Source organism: Peromyscus maniculatus, chromosome 3, assembly GCF_049852395.1.
Source record: "Peromyscus maniculatus bairdii isolate BWxNUB_F1_BW_parent chromosome 3, HU_Pman_BW_mat_3.1, whole genome shotgun sequence".
In the NCBI taxonomy this organism is placed as follows: Eukaryota; Metazoa; Chordata; class Mammalia; order Rodentia; family Cricetidae; genus Peromyscus; species Peromyscus maniculatus.
The window spans coordinates 28,989,351-29,010,213 of NC_134854.1; the positions used below are offsets into that span (position 1 = coordinate 28,989,351).

Consider the following 20,863-nt stretch of genomic DNA (forward strand, 5'->3'; position numbering starts at 1 on the left):
ATGTTTTATGAGAGTATGTTTCTTAATTCAGATTCTTTAGTTTAAGAGAAAATAATTTTAAATATAAAATAGGACCAGGGAGATGACTCAAGTATTTGCCCCACAAGGGTAAGGACGTCAGTTTGGATCCCTAATGGCTGTGTAAAATCTGGGTGTGTGGTTCATGCCTGAAACTCTAGTGCTGTTAGAGAAAGATAAGTCCCTAGAGCTTGATGGCCATCTAGTTTATCAGAAATGGTTGATATCTAGGTGCAGTGAAAGACTCTATGTCAAAGATAAGATAGAGAGCGGTAGAAGATATCTCAAGTCAACTTTGGCCTTCTCATGCATACATGTGGATGTGTGTACCCACACGGATTCATAAACTCCTCCCACATATAATAAAAATTAAAATTCTTTATAAAAATCTAAAAAGCAGAGAATAGCAAACACATTTAAGTCATAATATGTACCATTGTGTTTCTTTGCCTCATCTCATACCAGAAGGGTTTAAGTACCCAAGGTGAAAACCTTGAGTTTTGTTCCCTGTGTCTGAGATCCTATAATATAGGAAAGTTTTAAGAGGAATCCAGTTCCCTAGTGGTTCTTAGGAATCAAATTCATTATAACTTCTGGCAAGGGGCTAGAATTTGTGATGTGAGGCCTGATCTGAGAACATTGCTGTGGACTCCAAATGTATCGAACTTCAAGGTTCAGCACCAAGGTCAGCTACCAGACTCGGGCTCCAGAGTTTAATTCTACCACTGTTTAACCCATACAAGGGGAAAAACTTGTCTTTCTGCTTAAGCAAATTCGGTATTTGTTCCTGGAAAGCATTAGGGCAAAGTTTTCTGCGTTCTTTTCCCTTTTTGTGGTGGGTGGATGGGGTTATAGTTTCATTGTAACTGCCCAGCCAGTTAAGTTGCCTGAACCGCAGGCATGGAAGACCAGGCTTTGTGAAATAAACATGTATGTATTGAAGGTGAACAAAACTTATATTAGCAGAGTAGCCTGTCTTGACTGAAAAAACTTGATGGGAGATCACAATATTGGAATAGATTTTGAAACTTTAGAACTAGAAGGGACCTTAGAAACCATCTAAATCACTGTTTACATCATACAGATTCTAGAAAGACAGCAACAAAACACCCAGGGTGGTGAAGGGGGCTAGATCACATGGCTGAGGGTTGGAATCTTTTTTCCTGGAGATGTTGGAAAGTTCCTTATGCTTACAAGGGATGCCTTAATTCAATATTTCTGGAATGGTTGTCAAAGCAAAGTGATTTTGTACTCAGATATGCAGACACTAAGGAAACCTAGTTCTCTCCTGTTGCTTCAGAGTTTCTTGTCATGTTGTCTAGGAGTCACGGTTGACGCTGCCTTGCAAAACGTTAATATTAAGGAAGATATGTTCCCAGTGTCACCAAGCCAAATCCCAGATGTGCATTTCTTTTATAAGTAAGTGAAAGTATTTCTCCCTGTGACTTTTTTTTAAATAAAGATCTCATACATCTGAATCTGTAGATTTCAGTTCTTATTCTGGGTTATAATTTCCTAGTGATGAGAAAGAAATATGATGTTGCCATGTTCTGGCATGGCAGGTTGTGATTAATGGATAATAAAAATGTGGGCATTATATGGCTTGGCAAAAAGTGAAGAAATGTGGAACATTTTGAGAGTCTTATATGATTCCTTACTTACATGTGTGGACTCATGCATGCACACACACACACAGACACAAATACACACACACTCTTTGAAGTTAAGCAATCAGGAGACTTTGGCTTATGGCCTAAGCAGTAATTACTCCTTATTCACACATCAAAACACCAGCCTGATGTTTTGGTATGACTGACCCCTGTTTCTTCAAAAAGTTTTTTTAAATTGTGATTAGAATTATCATAATTTCACTAAATGCCTTGATGATAGGCCATCATTTTACCTAGGAAAATTGTCTACTTCACATAGTCAGTGAAAGCCAATACATTGAATTTGAATTAAGTTACAGATTAGTAACCCTTAACACATTTTTCCCTTTTTGTTTATTCATGGAGCAGGAAAGCCATTTTGTACATGATGCCCTTGTCCTGGTCATCTGTATCATATCTGATCTTTAATCTAGTCCCTGCTTTGTAATAGGTCTTCCACGGCCACCACATCTTGTATTAATGGCCGATCGACTGCTGTGAAAATGCGGTGTAATCCCATGAGACCTGGTGCAGGTGTGATTTCAGTCCCCAGGTATTCACTTTTACTATGCGGTTATTCAATGTTGAATTTCTATTTAGACGCAAAGCTGTATGGAAAATTACTATTAAAACATATTCTTATGGAAATAAAACAGAAAGAGAACAAAAGAACCAGTGCATTTGTTGTAGGGATATGCCGGGGCATGGCTTAAATGAATAGGTTCTTGTCAATGTCACTGCCTTCCAGGCTCTTTAATGACATCCCCTGTCCCCTTTGTCTTCAGTGTCTGTCTCTCTTCAAAATGATTTAGGCAGTAAACAACTAATTACACTGTTTGTATTCTTGTATTTATTCTCACTGTTTATTTTCTTTAATTGGTTAGGAATGATCCTGGTTCCTAGAACTACATCAACAATTAACAATTAACTGCCTGGGTGTTAAGTCCCTGGACTCAGTAATCTAGCCTCTCTCTGAGTCATGATTCCTTTCTCTATAAGAGAATGGGGTCTTGAAGACAATGTTCAGATCCATTTTCAAGCTCAGGTTTCTGAGTAAATATAGCAGACTCATCAAGGTAAACCTGACCTGTAGAACATAATGCAGAATATTCAACTGATTGACATAGAGGTCCAGCTCTCTATGATCTGTATTTGATATGTCCTGTTAATTTTTGGTGGGAATACTAGAACATACCTCCTAGGCTCCAAAAACCATTAATTTGAATATAGCCTATTTTCTCCACAAGGAACACTTAAGTGTCTCAGTATTTTCAATGTATTGTTCAGCATGTTTAATATTGTTAGAGTTAAGGAACCTTTTGATAATAGTTTGCTTATCAATTCTCTATTCAACTCAAAACCATCTATTTAAAAATTATTTAATTTTTTTTAATTTTACTGCTTGAGAGATTTTCTGTTTCTCTCACACATAGATTAGAGAACATTGTTCTGTACTGTAAACTACTGTATATTCTAGCAATAATAACACCAGTATAGTAATTTTGGCTTATTTGGGGGATATACAGGCACACTAGCATTCGCTTCTCACCAGCTACATATCTTGGTTTGCATACGTCAATTAGTTATTTCTTTCACCTATTTAAGGTGAGAGAAGAATGTGATGAGAAAACAGAGGTACAGACGGTAGATAGAGGAACAGGGAGAGATGGATGCTCTTGGACTTCAGGGCATCCCACTATCATCTCCCAGCTGGAGTGACCACAGCAGGGCCTTTATGGAAAGATACATGCAAAGACTCCCGACACAGAAGCTTGTCTCTTTGCTCTGGTGTTCCTCTGGGTAGTTTTTGAGTTCTTGTGCTCGTTATATTTACTATAGCCCTCCTGAGGGCTAACCTCTCTGGATCTGGCCTGCAGAGTCCATCTGGGTGGCTTTAAAGTTTCCTCCAGATCTCTGACTCAAGCAGATGGTATCCTAAAGACCTGGCATTGCCTGAAGAAAATAATCCATCCTCTGGTTCTGCCAGGATACATTTTGATGTCTTACCATAAATAAAACATAGCCTCATGGTGTTAAAAGATGGCATCTCATGAGGATGTGAAGTTTGTCTTTACCTCCAGCAAGCTTTACCTCTATGGGGACTTTACTGTGTTCACTGTGGTTTCTCAGGATCGCCTGCAGCAGAAACCTCAGAATATCTATTGTTAAAATTTATTTCAGAGTCTCTGGGTGTTGAGCACTGGAGTATTTTTGAAAACAGAGAGCAGCTGTGAAGCATATTAAAATTGGAGGGCCATTTCTGTTGACGTACTTGGCATAGGCTTTACTTGCTCTTCTCTCGAGAGACAGGTTCTGTTGTCATTGTTTGCATCTTGGGCTTCTGAAAAGCTGATTTAAAACGTAGTATTCATGGCAGAGTCCTTCACCCAGATCTTGATAAAATTCCTTTGTAGTTGTGATGTACACTAAGGCTGCCAGACAGAGGCTCTAGGGAGCTAAGGAGTCCCAGCCACACAGTGCTGACCTTCAGTTTTCTCTTGAATGAATTTCCCATCAGGGCACAAGGGGGAGCCCAAGGACCAGAACAGGAAAAAAAGCAACTTGTCCCCAAATTAGGTTTATTTTATTTTATTTATTTAGGTGCAGGGCTGAATAACGATTTTTGACTAACAGAAAAATAATAGACCGGTTTCTCAGACTACTTTTGAGGAAGACTTGTTTTACATCTTTTTGGAAGCTTTAAAATCTCCAAGGAAAAGAAGCTAACCAGACACCTGCTCTTGAGATGACTCTTGCCGACCAGGAAATCTCAGAGTGAGACCTTGACAATATTGGTACATCAGGAACTATTCTTGGCCAACCAGGCAAAAGTGACTTCAGTATTAGTAATGTCATCTGGGTCTTTGAATCTTGGTGGTCAGGATGACATCCTAAAGACCCTCAGCATCTGTGAAGGGAAAAGTCTGGACAGGGAGTTCTGCTAAGTGTGGACCTGAGATGGAACATGTTACCTGGACTTGGGTCTCATCTGAGATTAGAAACTTCAACCTGTCTGCTTGATCTGGCAAATATATGTATGTGGTTCTTAGATGAAAACTGGACAGTGTAGCATCCATGGCAGATAAAATCTGACAGCCTCGGGTGACTTCTGAGAGGTATTTTTCTAATGAAGTTTGCTGCTTGGGCACATACTAAATTTCTTCTACAAAGGACTGCTAATAGCTCTAAATAAATCTACATTGAGAAGCCTATTGGCTGGCTTCTTAAATCTCCAGTCAAATCTTTTGTTAGGGATAATGCATACCTCAGCACTGTGTCTGAGAACTGCCCTTTCAACGGTCCAGTAAATTTGAGTTAGTAAAAAGATTACACACGTGCCTTCTTAGAAAGCAGGCTCTGATGACAGGTCTGTTGTGAGGTTGTGTAGCTGCTGAGTACCAACCAAGTTGGGATGGAACAACCTCCTAATGGCTCTTATTCTTCCATAACAAAATGCCTTTTCAAAATGCCACCCTCCTTCAGTCTCTCGATAATGATTTGTCAAGAAGCACAGTAAATAAAGAAGCAAACAGCAGCTTTATCCCAGGGCAGGGCTCAGCATGTTCCTGGTATGTTCTCTGAACTGAATTGCCTTCTTTAAACATTCATCGTTAATGTTCACGTGAAAGTATCATCGTCTCCCTCTTTCCTTCCTCCCAGTTTATGAACATACTCAACTGCTTGAGCTGTTTATCAGTCAGCCTAAAATTGCTTTGTGAAATCCTCTTGCAGAATCCAAACTCATTTCATTATCAAGATGGCCTCTGAAGATATTGCATCTCACCAAAGGAATGTTTCTCAGTTCTGCCCTGACTGTGTTTCAGAGTTGAATACTCCGGGGATTTATGCCACAGGCTCAAATTTAGTCTTTATATCAAAGTCATCAGGTTTATTGGAATCTAATGCAGCATTTGGTTGAGACATCAACGAAGGCCTATTAATGTCAAAAAAAATCTATCCATTTGAAATTAAGAGTTAGAGATAGACTAAATGAATTCCTTATCTTTTCCCTCTGAATCTTCACAAGATAATAGATACCCAAGTCTGGAAAGTAAGATAATGCAAGAGATTAAGGCCAAATATGTTCCTAGAGCAGAAATGTACTGATGCACATAAAAGCTTTATGAACATTTGAAAATACTCAAAAAACACTGATTGAAAATGAAAAACCTTTAATTCAGACTTGCCAAAATCATACAATTCAAACATGAATAAGCCATTTTCAGAGATGGATATAATCACACCACAAAACATTCATACATTTTTAGAACAATTTTGAAATAGTGATAATAAAACTTAATTTCTTCCCACTAAGGAAACAATCTGCAGAGAAAAGAAACTAGGGAGGGAGTTAATTAGTGCGTCCCTGACCTTGAACAAGCACCAACTTACGGTAATTAATCTAAGATGAGTCTTTAGAAAGGGGAGTCCTTAAAGGTGTGCTTTGTGTCCCTGAATCTAAGAGTCATAAGTGAAAAATGTTATGTTCAAATTCAGGTGGTTAGGTCTGAGGGTTTGTGTCCCCCAAATTCATGTGCTAAAGTAGCATTAAAATGCTAAAAGCCAGCCTGAGGCTACTAGAAAGTGGTAGTGTTGAGAGGCGGTTAGGGTACAGTGTTCTGAGGACATGAATAAAATTGGGGTACCCCAACGAACTAGCTCCCCGTTATGCCATGTGAGGATACACTGTGAGATTGCACTATCTGTGAAGCAGAGGGCAAGCCTCACTCAGAAGTACTGTAAGCTTAGCTTCCCATCTAAAAAATAAATTTGATATTTTTCAAGTTAATGCATTTTGCTATAACAGACCAAATGGTGTAAGACATAGTCATATACAATCACACTTATCATATAAAAAATAAATGAGACAAGATACCATGTTTTATGGGTCCAACACAAGAGAGCCTTCTCCAAATGCCCAGGCTTTGTGACAGAGAAAGGCTGTTTCAGCAGATGCTGAGGCTGAGAGGAATCGGCAGCAGCAGGTCAGATGATAGACTGTGTACCCTGGCACACTTCATAGAGAAGGCTTGATTTGAACTGTGACACTCGATTTATAGCAAAGAATCAAAATTCGGTGCCATACATAGTAAAGAGTCATTGGTCAAAAGGGTTATAGACTTGGTTCTAAACTGCATTTAACCTAGGTGTATCCTTACAGAAAACTCAAATCTACCAAGGAGAGGTGATTTGAATACACAATGACAGCCTTATAAATGATAGCAGTGGCTAGATTTTTTTTTCTTTCTGTAGTGTCTGCAGTTCGGTCAGTTCTCGAGAAATAGACTTACATTGTTAATAGTCATAAATCTTTGGTGCTTTAAGCTTGCTGGGTCTGCTGTCTCCTTTTATGCATCAGAACCATCGGGTGAAGATGGAAGCACAGCTTCACCTCTGACAGATCGCAGAAACGAGGTGGGGGAAGGAGGAGAATCGTCATTTTAAAGTTCAGTTGGAGTTCTAGCTTGCATTATTGTCGGAAGTTGTGCAACTTTAATTTTCCCCATCGTTTTGTTTACGTTTCTTTACAAGGTTTAGCAGACTTACTCTCCTCTCCCTGTCCTCTTCCCTACCCCATGGTAAACAGTTTGGTCATCCCACAGCTCACCCTTCCTGGAAAGAGAAATCAGAAAATAACATGAGGAGGAGAGATTTGAGCTGGACAATTTTTGCTAAATGATCAGAAACAATAATTACTTTAAAAATGGAAAATCATGGTTATATTGGAATCTCTTTCTAATTGGGAATTCAAAGTTTTAAAAAATGCTTTTCTTGACCTAGAAGAACACAAGGAGGGTGGTTAATAGGTATATCTTTACCTATTGTATTTATTTTTATTTCAAGCCTCTGTTTATTAGTCTGCATTTATTTGTTTCACAAATAGGTGAATTAAAGCAACTAATTACTAAGGTTTTTTTTTCCTGAAAAGAAATTTACTAATATTGTTATTCCTGACAAAAATACTAGGTAGGCCTCTATTACTGCATCACATAAGGATTGTTTATCTGCATTTACATTAGATCTATCTCATCTACAACACAGACACTTCAGAAAGACTTTTTTGTGCTTATATTTTAGGATGTCTTGGAATGTATTTACTTAACCAAGAATACTAAAAAATCTATAAAAATACAGTTTTGAATTGTATATAGATACAAGCTTTTGAGTGTAATAGAGACTTTTGTAGCTCTTGGTGAGCTTGACTCAGGGAACTAAGGTGCCACATGATCAATGGTCACCAAAGTTACTCTGATCCAGCAGCTTCTAAGTTCCTTGTCTCATACCCAAGAATATGGAACCAGGGACAAGGAGTGAGCAGAGTGGAAGTGGATTAATAAAGGGAAAGAGATTTTAAAAAAGAGTTTGAGGATCTCGAAGGGAGAAACACTGCCCAGTTTCCCTGCCCAGTGAGCTTTTAAGGTTCTTATGGCCAAAACTGTGCGCCAATAATCTTTACTGGGATTAGACAGAGGCATCCACAGCCTGATGTGTGCTCCCTTGGCCCAACTGTTCAACGTGAAAGTTACTTACCCCTTGATGATCTAGCACAGACTCTGTCTTTGCTGCCTGTTTGGGGGTCATTACAATGTCATTTACAGTTAAAGGGGAGGAGGAGAGAAGCTGGAAGAACGGGACACACACTGCTCCCTTACATCTCTACCAATCTCAAAGAGCCCATCTATCCCACGACTTCAAAAAGAAGTGAGGAGCCTGAAAAGCATAGGAAGATCTCAGCAAACACCGGGCTGGAAAACACTAGATGAAACACAGAAAAATTGGCTGTTAGATTTGTAAAGGAAACAACAGACTCTAGTTGGAGTTCTGGGAAAAGCAGTAAAGAAAGTAGAGAATCCCTCTTCTCCCCTAGTCCCCCTACTCTGGGTCCATAAACAAAAGGAAAATCTCATGAACAAAGAGCAAAAATAAAATTTCGGTAAGAGGGCCACATGCTTTATGAAGCCAGCAATGGGAAGCCACTTAGTGACGCTGGCTGCAGCATGGCCTGTTATGCTGGGACAAGGCAGGAGTGGATCCAAAGAGAGACTTGAATCTAGCTGCTCCACCAGGAAGAGGAGAAGACTCTATAGCTCCACACTCCAAAACTATGCCCCCTCCTCCACACTAAGTGCAGGTTCTCCAAAGAACTACAGAACAACACATACAGTCCAGGGGAACTGACCTGAACTGGAACTCAGTTGCACATATATACTCAAACTGATAGAAAGGCAGCTCAAGACAAGAATATCCAGCTGTCAAGTTAAATGCAAATGTGTTGGCTGTATCAGAGCCTTAGGCATTGAAATCTGCCTGGGGAAAGTGAGACCATACAGAGCATAGACACAGGAGATACACATGGTGGGTGGGGCTTTACCTTGAAGTAAAGTCTGTGTTTGATGAAAAGGGGGAATTCAATTACAGTTTGAACTTCACTGGGATGGTGGAGACAGCCAGGTATCTAGGGCTTGCCAGCCAGTCTGTCTAACCTACATGGAGAGCTCCAAAACACTGGGCTGCCATAGCGCAAAGTAAACTGGATGGTGTGGGGGGCCTCCCCCACTTTCCCCCCAGGGTACTCTTGAGTAGGGAGAAATGAGAAATATTTAGATAGAAATATAGAGGAGAGAGACAGAAACACAGGATAGCCTCGGGAAGGCCTGGGTCAAAACCCATCAGTCGCTTCTAGCTCTGCTAAAGGACTTTTAAAGGAATGCCAAGGGGTGGAGCAAAAGAACTCCCCCGACCACCACCATCACAGTCAAGTGTAGACCATCCCAAACACCTGGTAACCACACACGTGGTCAAGCCATCCCCTAAATGCAGCCCTGCTGTGTAAAGCAAGCTCAGATCTCACTAGGAAGCTTTTGTGGGCTCCCACAGGGTGGTACCTGAGGAACAACACTTAAGGCTGTCCTCTGACATTTGTATGCATGCACTCACATGTGCACCCATATGAACCCTCACAATAAATTAGTTAATAGGTTGAACAAACAGTTCACAAAAGATGAAGAACAAATGACCAATACATATATGAAATAATGTTCAACACCCTTAGCCATGAGGTCACTGCAAGGTTAAAACTACATTGAAATTATATCTCACCCCTGTTAGAATAGCTATCACTAAGTAAACAATGAATGCAAAGATGTATGGAGAAGGGAATCCTTATTCACTTTTCTGTGAATATCAATTAGACCAGTGACTTATGGAAATCAATGTGGAGGTTCCTCAAAAAACTAAAGATAGAACTGTCATATGACTCAACTATACCACTTCAGGGTTATGCACCTCAATGACTGTCAATGTACCACACAGATATTTACACATCTACTTTTGTTGGAGTGTTATGTACACTATCCAAGATGGAAACATCATGATACATATACACATTGGAGTTTGATTCAGCCCCAAAGAACAGAATTAAGTTGTTTGTAGGAAAAAAGCTACAATTGGAGATCATCACTCAAAGCAAAATAACTCAGATTCAAACATAAACATTTGATATTTTTCTCTTATTTCTAGATTCTAAATTTTATGTAGATAAAGATTATAGAAATGGATGACAAGAAAGGAGAAGTTAGACCACAAGGGGAATGAAAGAGAATATTTGGGAGTGGGTGAAAATGGAAGGTGAGGGATATGATCAAAGTGCTATTGTATTGATATATCTTTATGAAACCCATCAATGTGTACAGTTAACATACCAATACAGTTTATGTTAAGGCCTTTAATAGGGAGCATATGTTCTTATTCTTATTGTTTTGTATCTATCTTTTAGCTAATGGATATTCAGGAGATCTACACTCAGCATTAGCCATGGTCAGAAGGAAGCTGCAGGGAAAACCTCTAGTCACATGGACTGATTTAAAGGGACTAGAAGTTAAATAGACAAATTAGGAGAATAGTCTCTAGATTTTGCACATTCATAAAAAATAGCTGTTTATACCAGAACGTTTACAGATAGATTCTGGTTCAGTTGGAATATATACAGCAATTACACATTAATTTAGAGTCAGTGCTGTTTATCTGTTCCTTGGTCAAGGAAGCAAGACAAAGTTGGCTTACACAACAGAAAGCAGGGATTCATAAAGTAGTCACTTAGGTTCTGCCTATGATTGCTCTGTGCATCTACCCAAGGTCTACATTATTATCCCTTTAAGTCATCATCAGTCCAGGGAGGCCCAAGATTGTATTGGAGCACAGAGTGTTGTGTTGACCTGATGGTTGGTTGGTTCACTTAAGAAATTTTTGTTCTCCTGAGGTAATAGACCCTGGTTCTCTCCCCACATTCTCTCCCCAGGGTATGTTGTCTTTGATAGGAGCGATAATCCACTTGGCATCTGAGGCTTAGGGCTCTGCCTTCTGACAGTCCTTGTTGCTTTGCCCTGGATGGTCCAGCAAGAGTGACTGACGAGTGATTTTCTATCAGTTCATCAAGCCATTCTATCCCTTTGGTAGGAAGTTCTTTACTTCCTTCTGTTTTACTCCTAAGTGTTCTAGACTCAGCTTAGATGCTCTGACTTCCAAGAAACATTTCCAGAAGCTTTTTATTTCAATTACTATCTGTCTGTCTCCTGACGTTTCAAAGAAAACAGCTTGTGGCCAGTGATATGGCTCAGTGGATAGAAGTGCCATGTGGTGGCCAAGCCTGATAGTCTGAGTTTGATTCTTGAAATCAATATGGTAGGAAAGAACACACACACAAACACACACACACACACACACACACACACACACACACAGAGAGAGAGAGAGAGAGAGAGAGAGAGAGAGAGAGAGAGATACACCCACACAGATACACACACAAGTAATTCTTCAAATCCCTAATAGAAGTATATAGTCATGACCACAACAAATTTTAGATCGTTTTCATCATTTCTCAAAGAGTCTCTGAACCCTTTGATTCTCATCTTTGTGTTGTAAGTTTTCCTGTGTCCTGGCTGGCTGGCCTGGACAAATCTCTCCCACTCACATCTCCCAAGTAAACACACAGAGGCTTATATTAATTATAACTGCATGGCCATCAGCTCAGGCTTATTACTGACTAGCTCTTACACTTAATTTAACCCATAATTCTTATTTGTATTTAGCCACATGCCTTGGCACCTTTTCTCAGTCCTGCCTTGTCATCTTACTTCCTCTGTGTCTGGCTGGCGACTCCTGACTCTGCCCTTCCTCTTTCCAGAATTTTCCTCGTCTCTTGCCCTGCCTATACTTTCTGCTTGGCTACTGGCCAATCAGCATTTTATTTATCAACCAATCAGAGCAACACATATTTGCAGCGTGGAGAATGACATCCCATAGAACATCTTCCTGTATATTAACCCTCTTCCAAACCCTAAGCAGCAAACCATCTGTTCTCTGTCCCTATTCTAGACTTTCATATGAATAGCATCATGCAATACATATTATTTCTAACTGCTTTTCCACTTAGCATAGTATTTTCAAGGTTCATCCAAATTGTGGTGTATATCATTACTACATTCCTTTATATAGCCAAGTAAAAGTTCATCAGACAATTACACTTATCTATTTATCCAATGCACATTTGGGGTATTTCCACTATTAGTCATTCTGAGTGATGTTGCTGTGGACATTCATTACCAACCTTTGTGTGGAATACATTTTGCTCTTCTTGGGTTTATACCTATGAGCAGACTTGCCTGATTATATGATACTTTCATGTTTAGTTGTTTGAAGAAATGCAAGACTCTCTGAAAGTAGAGGGGCTATTCACATTCCTGTCTGCAATGTTAGAGGGTTCCCTTTTCTTCACATCCACCCTGTACTTGGCACTATTTGTCTGTTTTATTCTAGCCACCCAAAATGGTAGCATGAAGGGCTATCATTCTAGTTTCAGCTCCTTTAGACATTTTCTGTTTTCTACAAATGTTTCCTCAGCATTAACACAACATTACCCAGTATGCTTTGGGAACTTCAGTATTGATTGGAATGGATTGAGTGCATTAAAAAGGCTGCTGTTTCTTTAACATTTCAGCAAGTGCCCAGCTGGCACCTGTGATGGCTGTGCATTCTACTTTCTATGGGAGAGCGCAGAGGCTTGCCCTCTGTGCACAGAACATGACTTCCATGAAATCGAGGGAGCCTGCAAGAGAGGACTTCAGGTGAGGACTAACCTATACAGGCATCCTGAACAGATGTCAACTGCTATTCCCATGTCCATGAATAAACAGATTTCTTTGGATGCTAAAGCTTTAAAATTGAACAAAAATAATTATTGCAAAAAATACTTCAGTGTGTATCTTTTAAAATTCTAAACATTTAATTTTTAAGGACTGTTTCAGTCCTATTTCCTTCCCTGTTCTTTTCAGTTTTCCACTTTGTATTGACCGGGCATACACTTCCACTATTTTGTAAGTATTTCAAATACAGATGTGTATCGTTTACAGAATGTAAGTCCTTTACACATAGCTGAAAGAAGTAAAAAGCCTCCATGGCTTGTGAGAAAAGTACTCTTATCAAATTGAGATCTTAAAAGTCTATACCTGGTTCTAAGTATGTGTTAAGCATCATATCTAACATTATGCAGTAATAAAGATTTGAAGCGATACAGTGTTATCAGTAAGAGAAATGCTTTTGAATTTATCACCAAATTTATCTTAATCCTGTTCCAAAATCCCCTTCTGTGCTGGAAGAAGGAACCGTCCAGTTGCTGTGTCAGCTGTCTGTTCCTGGTGATACCTGATCAGATGATTGGATCAGGCTTTCTAATGAATAGTTTTAGAGTAACTAAGAACTTTTCCCCAGTTACATTCTTTCTTTGACAGTATCTGAGGAGCTGACTGAATAGTTTGGCATTTTGGGTTTACATATATCATTATGATTTTGAGTTCTTGAGATGCTTAGAATATAACTACTAGACAATGGAACTTTTTAATACATCTCTCATTCATACGCACTTGATAAAGCTGTCTATTCTTTCACACAAACCTTTTTGGTGGTGTTGGTAGGATGTATTTCAGATGAGGTCCATATGTGCTAGAGTTCACATTTACTCTGGTTTACATTTAGGTGATGGTGAACCTAAGTGTGCCTCTGCATTTCCACTCCTCACTCTTATAAAAATGTCATCCATTTCAAAAGTAATTTACTGATGTTCAGTTCAATAAGAATGACAACAGTTGTCATGAACTAAAAGCCACAGGATCACTAATAATCCTTTCTAAGAAAACATGCAGAAAGATCATATATGAAACCCGACTGAAACTTCTCCTTATAGTAAACCATCATCCTGTATATTAGTTCATAACTAATAGTACAAATGTGTCTATGCACATAAGACATAAAGCAAAACATGGCTTGATCCTTTTGTTGGAGTGTAGATAAAGTGAGTAGCATACACCAGAAAATTTAATGGTGAACCAGACATAAAACATAATACCTCATGTTATTGGATTTAAAGATCATGTAAATAGCTACTGGTCATAATATATACTAAGCTATAGAAGGAAGAATGCACTGAACTATGATTTCTGGTTTTGATCTGCCTCATTTTATCACTTTACTTTTAAAAATGCTTGGTAAGACCCCATGTATCTGCTTTATTGTTCACTGGTTAATTGTCACTGCTATTTAGGGCACATTGACATTGCTTTAGGAATTGAATCATCTACTTGGGGTTGGTGAGAATGCTTGGTATAGTAGTGATGACCCTGGAATCATCAAAATTTAAGGAAAACAGCTCAAACAAAGTGCCAAAGTGGAATGGTTTCTATTCAATTCTTTAGCATGTCGTGAACCCCTCTACTGTGACAGTGCATGTCTTTGTTTGATTTTTGCACCTTAATTCATTATTTACTTATTTTCTATATATTTTTCCTGTCTTCCTAGGTATTCTTTAATATTAACTGAATAGGAAATATCCTTAATGCTTATGATAAGCACAAGTTAGCAAAACTCTTTTCTTCGATGTGATAAGTTGACCCAGTACCAATTCTAGCTTTTACAGTTCAATCCTACTCTCATTTCTAATCTCATCTATGGTCTCATTTATTTGTTTTAAAAGGAAACATTGTATGTATGGAACGAACCCAAGTGGTGCATTAAAGGAATTACTTTGCCTGAGAAAAAGTTATCAACCTGTGAAACAGTTGACTTTTGGCTGAAAGTGGGAGCTGGTGTGGGAGCATTTACAGCCGTTTTGTTGGTGGCTTTAACGTGCTACTTTTGGAAAAAGAATCAAAAGTAAGTAACCTCATTGGATGATCTTATAAGAACTAGAAAATCTGCTTATGCTGTGAGAATTTTAGTCCTAATTATTGTAAGTTGTCCATTCTCTCAGTGCCACAAGACATTTCTTCTGGTGAGTAAGGTATAGGCAAGATATTTGAGAAAGTAGGGAGAATAAATGATTCTTATTTTAATAATTGAAAGTGGATGGAGCATTACTGACCACTGAATTAGTCATTTGTTATAAAAATGAAAAAGTCTCTAAGTTACCCAGATAGGAGCAGGGCTGAGAATGGAAGATGGGCCCATTTTTCTTTCTCTGACATAATCTAACTTCTTGTTCCACCTTTTTCTTTTGGTTTCTTGTACAAAGACGTTTTCAAAGAAACAGACAAAGCATACGGGCAAATATCATCTTTATTTATTTCAGGTCTCAAAGACAGCAGCTCTGAACGTTGAGATTAACCCTTGCATGTGTCTGTTCCATGGCCTGAATCTTCGGAAAAGATGTAGAAGTTGGAGGGCTGTGGGGAATCTATGTTCTAGTTTCTAGGAATAATTATAACATCTGAAGTCATAAGTAAAGAGAGAAAGTAAAAATGAAGTAGAGATACAGTAAAAAGCAAATCATCTGCTTGATATTTTCATCTTTACAATCTAAACTTTAGAAAATGTGGTAATGATTTGGTATTGACATATTAATACGTCACGGAAATGCATCCTGACCTCAAGGCTTTTCTTTGTCTTACAAATGTTCCCTATAATTGGATAGTAAGGTCAATGTAAAATAAGTGGTAAAATATAACGGTATCGAACTGATTCTCTGACATCCTGGTGAATATTTTTATGGCTGATAAATGAGAACATTTAAAGCTACAGCCACAGGTGAGAGGAATTTGCTGTTGGAGAAACTATATAGTATTATTGGGAGTATTTTGGAAGCCAGTATATGAATGTTTATAATAAATATGATTTTACTAATACTGTAAATGACCAGCTTATTTACTTACTTATTTATTTTACCACTGCTTAGGCTGGAATACAAATATTCTAAATTAGTAATGACGACTAACTCGAAAGAGTGTGAGCTCCCAGCTGCAGACAGCTGTGCTATCATGGAAGGAGAAGATAACGAAGAAGATGTTGTATACTCCAACAAACAATCACTACTAGGGAAACTTAAATCTTTGGCCACGAAGGTGAGAGCTGACTTTTAACCTGGAATTACTGAGCATTTGTGCATTGGGGCCATGCTGACCTAACACCTTTCATGCAAGCTCTACCATTTAGTCCATTTGTGTCTCACCAGTATTTACTCAACAGAAGTACTCTTAGAAGTTTATTATATTAGATTAATAACTGAATGCAGTATTTATGAGTTAACAAAGTAGGAACAACCCATACGGCCTCTGTAAGAGTTAGTTGAGAAATTTTTCTACATCAAAATAATTCAATATAATGTGACTCTATAACTATTAAAAATCTTTTTGTTTGTTTTCTGAAACCTTAAATACGAGTGTCAGTCTACAGACTGAGTGGGTTCTATTTAGGAATATAAGTAGATATGTGTAACAACAATTAATGAAAAATAGCCATGAATTTTAAAGAGGGAGTGGTTGAACATGGGTAGGTTTGGAGGGAAGAAAGGCAACTGGGAAATGATATCATATGATATTATGATCTCAAGAGTGAAAATTTAAAAAATTGTTGTATGCTGATAGGACAGTAAGTCCAAACTAAAGTGAAAATAAGTAAACTATAATATTTCTATAAGATAAATATGTATGCCATTATTTGCATAATAAGCAATTAACATAGCTGCTTTGGGGAACTGGAATCTAATGAGAATCTTTAAGCAAAACATTTTAGTAATTCTCAAGTTTTCACAAAGTTCATGTATCACTTTATAATCTTAAAAACAAAGTTTGGTTAATAAAAGATCTTATATTTACCTATACCTTTGTGTTTATTTTATTGTCTTTCTATAGAAAAGTTGCATAATTGGGCAGATGTTCATGGTATCATGTCAGATATCATCACATTATTGGCTTTGTAATGACAGTTATATATGAAGGGAATATAAAACCTTAAATATTCTTTGAAATCACATTTCTTTAACATACTTCACTATTGGGATAGGAGATAAGAATTTCCAGCTTGCCCACACAAAATAAAAAGAAACAGAATGAAAAACAAGGAAGAAAATGCATTTCAAATCATGGCGTTGCATTGCAGCAAATAGACAAATGACAAGGGATGACATTGGCTGGAATGATGGTCCAACGCTTAAAGCACTTGCAGTGAGGCAAGGGACTAGAGTTTGCATCTCTAGAACACGTGTGAATGCCAGATGGGTATGTGGTGGTCCATCTGTAATTCAGCCTCAGAAGGTGGAGCTGGATCCCCTGAGCAAACTGCCTAGCAAGGTGAGCCATGTCTGTGAGCTCTAGGTTTGTTAGCAAGACCCTGCCTCATTAAGTAATATGGGAGAGCCACCAGGATAATTTCTGATATCAATCTTGGGCCTCAGTATGTGCACACATCTATGCATGTGGGCCCACACTCCTATAAACATGCAGGAACACAGAGACACATGAAAATAATAAAAAAATACATCTGTGACATGATTTAGTAATCATTCCCTTTCACTCTCCTAGTTTTGGTACATAAATGTGGGAGATCACTTAAAAATAAAATAAATAAATTATATTTCTATTGCAGTTTTTCTTTTATTAATTTGGGATTTTATGGAGGGTATGATTGCTGTGGAATAACAAATATATAGTGATGATCAAAAGTTCAAGTTTTGCCCTATTTGCTAGTGAACAAGTCAGCCTACCACATTTTCCTGTATGATTTAGAAGACAGAAAACCAGACAGTTTAGAATTTGCAGAAATGTACTGGGTAGAGCAACAGTACCAGTCCCCAGAGTCATGTGCAGAGGAAATGAGCACATGTTTGCATTTCTAAGTGCTTGTCCTTTGTTCTCCATTATTCTGGATGGGTAAGAAGCTCCCACTGTTCGGAGGGAGAAGCCATTTCCAAGACAACTGGCATGCCTGGTATTTGCTGTAGAAGAAGAAAACACTTTAATCTTGAACACTGCTTTCTATACAAACATACTTCCCTAATTGTTTTTTTATTGTTTGATAAATTCACACATTTATATAATGAATTTTTTGTCACTTTCATCTCCCATTCTTGAAAGAAAATAGTATGAACCAAAACAAACCAGTATTTTCTTCATAGAATGTGCAGAAATGTAAGAAAACCATAAAGAATTATCTCATAGTCATATCTAAACTGCATTTCTCGATCATTTTGGCTTCTGATGAATTTTCAGTGAATTCCATCCATCACTCTGCTTAGGGAGTGCCTGAGGCTGGGAGGAAGCCTTGTCCGTTTTCTCCATCCATCATTGAAATGAAGCTGGTGTCAATAGGATATTAAGCAGCAAGAGGAGGCTAGTTTGCATCATTATCCTTAACCATATGCCACTTCCAGACATACCTAGCTAAGCATAAACGTGTCATAAACCATTAGGCTCTACTTTAGAGCGGTAAATGTCTTTCTTGTTTTTGTGTTTGCATTTCTACTCAGCGAGGGACCTTTCCATAGACAGAAAGATGTTTCTGCCATAAGATTCAGGTAGAATAGGGTCAAGAATCATCCCCCCACCCCACCCTCCACCCTCCCCACCTCCCAACTCCGCCACACACAAAACCCAACATAGAGGCCTAATAAATTTCCTACTTTTTTTCTACATGGGCTCTGTGAGCAATGTATGCACCTCAATGATAATTATCATTTTAATCTAAGATATGGCAATCTATCAGGATAATGTACAACAGGATGTATTAATGGTTGTGTAGCTTTTTTCCCCAGTATGAATTATAGGATAGTTATATTGTTTATAATAATGTACAGAGAATGAATCCCTAGTAATTTGAATGTCTTTAGACATGGGGCCACCTAGTTGAAGGCAGAGACAAACTTATAAAACCTTTACTAACTAAATGACTGCACAGGGTGAGTATGAATAACAAGTAGGTTATTTACTCATTTAGAAAGCTTCTTATAGTCCTACAGAATGCATGATTTATTTTGGATGTTTCTATAAAATTGAATATTTTTTTTGACCATTCCTAAAGATAAAATCACCATTTCTAGGAAGCAAGCAAGTTAACTTCTGGTTTCTACACTATGGTCTCGGTGTTATGTGCAGGATGTCTTTGGAATTTATTATTAGTTACAGTTGTTGGAAACACCAAAGTAAGACCCACATCAGTCAGAAAACACAAGCTGACTGTGCCTTGAAAGGAGCTTCTTTAATGGCTAATGAAATTTAGGGGTTTCAACCCATCCCAAATAACTGTGTCCCTTCTTTTTCAAGATGGACAGTCAATTTGGCTATTCTACTTGTCTATACCACAAATGGGGTGGCATCTATGGCCCCATGAGATGACTGAATGGTGACTATGGGAACAGTGGTGTTGGTTATTATTGGGACAGGAGCTGGGGCCATCCCCCACTGCACACAATTGATTTCTCAGTGAGTCTGAAAGGGATGGTCAGGAAATTGTGAGCGGAGCATGTAGTGGATATGGCAGACCAGGAAGTCATGTAAGGTATTTTTACCACTTTGAGCGATCCACAGCAGGGTTTTTCTTCCGAGGCTGGTGATAGAATGGCACTGAAGGAGCTCAGTGGTGTCACTTCTTTACCTCTCTGCCTCTAAGATGTGTCTTTCCAAGTGTCCATCAGTTATATTGTGTCTCTTCGTTGTCCGTGCCCTATTCTGCAGCTAAATCATCACCCATTTCTACTTATCTTCAGTTGGCACTCAGATTTATCCTCTAGAAATTCAAGTGCAAGAGAGCCAAGGAACTTTAAAATCCGTGGAGACCTACAGTGTGCCCCACTCCCCTCAGTGTGGGCTGTTACAAGGAGCTATGGTGAGCAGCACACATGACAAGGGATTCTTGTCCTCTTGATGCAGGGCCATGACAATACAACAAGACATTTCTGCTCTAGCCCTTGCTCAAATCCCCTCACAGGTCCAGAAAGGGTAGTAAATTGGGGTGACTACATCCAGCATAGTCAGGATGAAAACTTTGCTCCCAGGCTCCCTAGCATACTCCAGTCGTATGCATGTTCTTCATTTCTTCCTGGTGACAGGAAGTCTTAGTTTCTCTACTAACCATTGTCTTCCTTAACAGCCAGTGACAGTGTAGATGGAGATTAAGAGTGAAGAGAAAGATTGTCAGAGAGCAAATGGACTTTGTTCTGGTGGACAGTCAGCTCAGCTGCTGCTCATTGTCCAATAAAACTGATATTTTTCATTCATCCAAAGTCATGCTGAATAGCAAGGTTGTCATTTCTAACATTATCTGGTTTATCTTTGGGCCCTTTGGATCACAGGCCACATCACAATTGCTTTCTGTGTGAGGCCACAGATTTTCTGTCATTTGTTGATTTACATACCAGAGCCCCTCCTCCCATCAAGAATCTATTTTAATCTAGTGTATTTTTTATTGCATCTAGTTAATTCTTGGGTTTAAAATAAAGGATAGAGGAAATTCCTACGTTATACCTGGCTATAACACTTTATCTGGATTCTATTTGGTCAATTTCTTTTAATATACTGATCTCCTTATGCCTTACAAATCCATCTTGGAGGTAATGCAAGTTCAAACACTAGTCAGTTCCTTGCAATATGTGCTTGTAGAAATTTGTTTTTGAGAAAATCTCCCAGAGAAAACCAATGCTCTGTGATTGCTAGTCAGGAAATGCATAAAACCTTGAGGCCTTTTTTTCCTATTAGCTTTTATTTAATTAATTAAGTTTGTGTGTGTGCATGTTTATTTATGTGGGTGCTTCTATGTGTAGGTATGTATGTATGTGGGGAGGGGTGAACATGTATGTGTGTGTGCATGTGTGTAGAGGCCAGAGGTCATTCCTCAAAGGTCTGGCCTCAGGTATCATTCCCTAGGTGTAGTCTACATTT

At 38.5% G+C, this 20,863-nt stretch overlaps 1 protein-coding gene across 4 annotated transcripts in view; it reads left to right on the forward strand.

Annotated features, from left to right (window-relative positions):
- Window positions 1–20,863, forward strand: part of Elapor2 (endosome-lysosome associated apoptosis and autophagy regulator family member 2) — a 173,533-nt gene that overhangs the window by 141,641 nt on the left and 11,029 nt on the right. For all 4 annotated transcript variants that reach the window (XR_013049719.1, XM_042272701.2, XM_042272703.2 and 1 more), the window contains 5 exons: window positions 1,341–1,437; window positions 2,119–2,220; window positions 12,664–12,790; window positions 14,692–14,870; window positions 15,889–16,054. Coding sequence is in view for 3 of the 4 variants with exons in the window: in XM_042272701.2 (XP_042128635.2) it covers window positions 1,341–1,437; window positions 2,119–2,220; window positions 12,664–12,790; window positions 14,692–14,870; window positions 15,889–16,054 (671 nt within the window). In the remaining variant the exon portion in view is untranslated. The remainder of the gene's footprint in view (window positions 1–1,340; window positions 1,438–2,118; window positions 2,221–12,663; window positions 12,791–14,691; window positions 14,871–15,888; window positions 16,055–20,863) is intronic.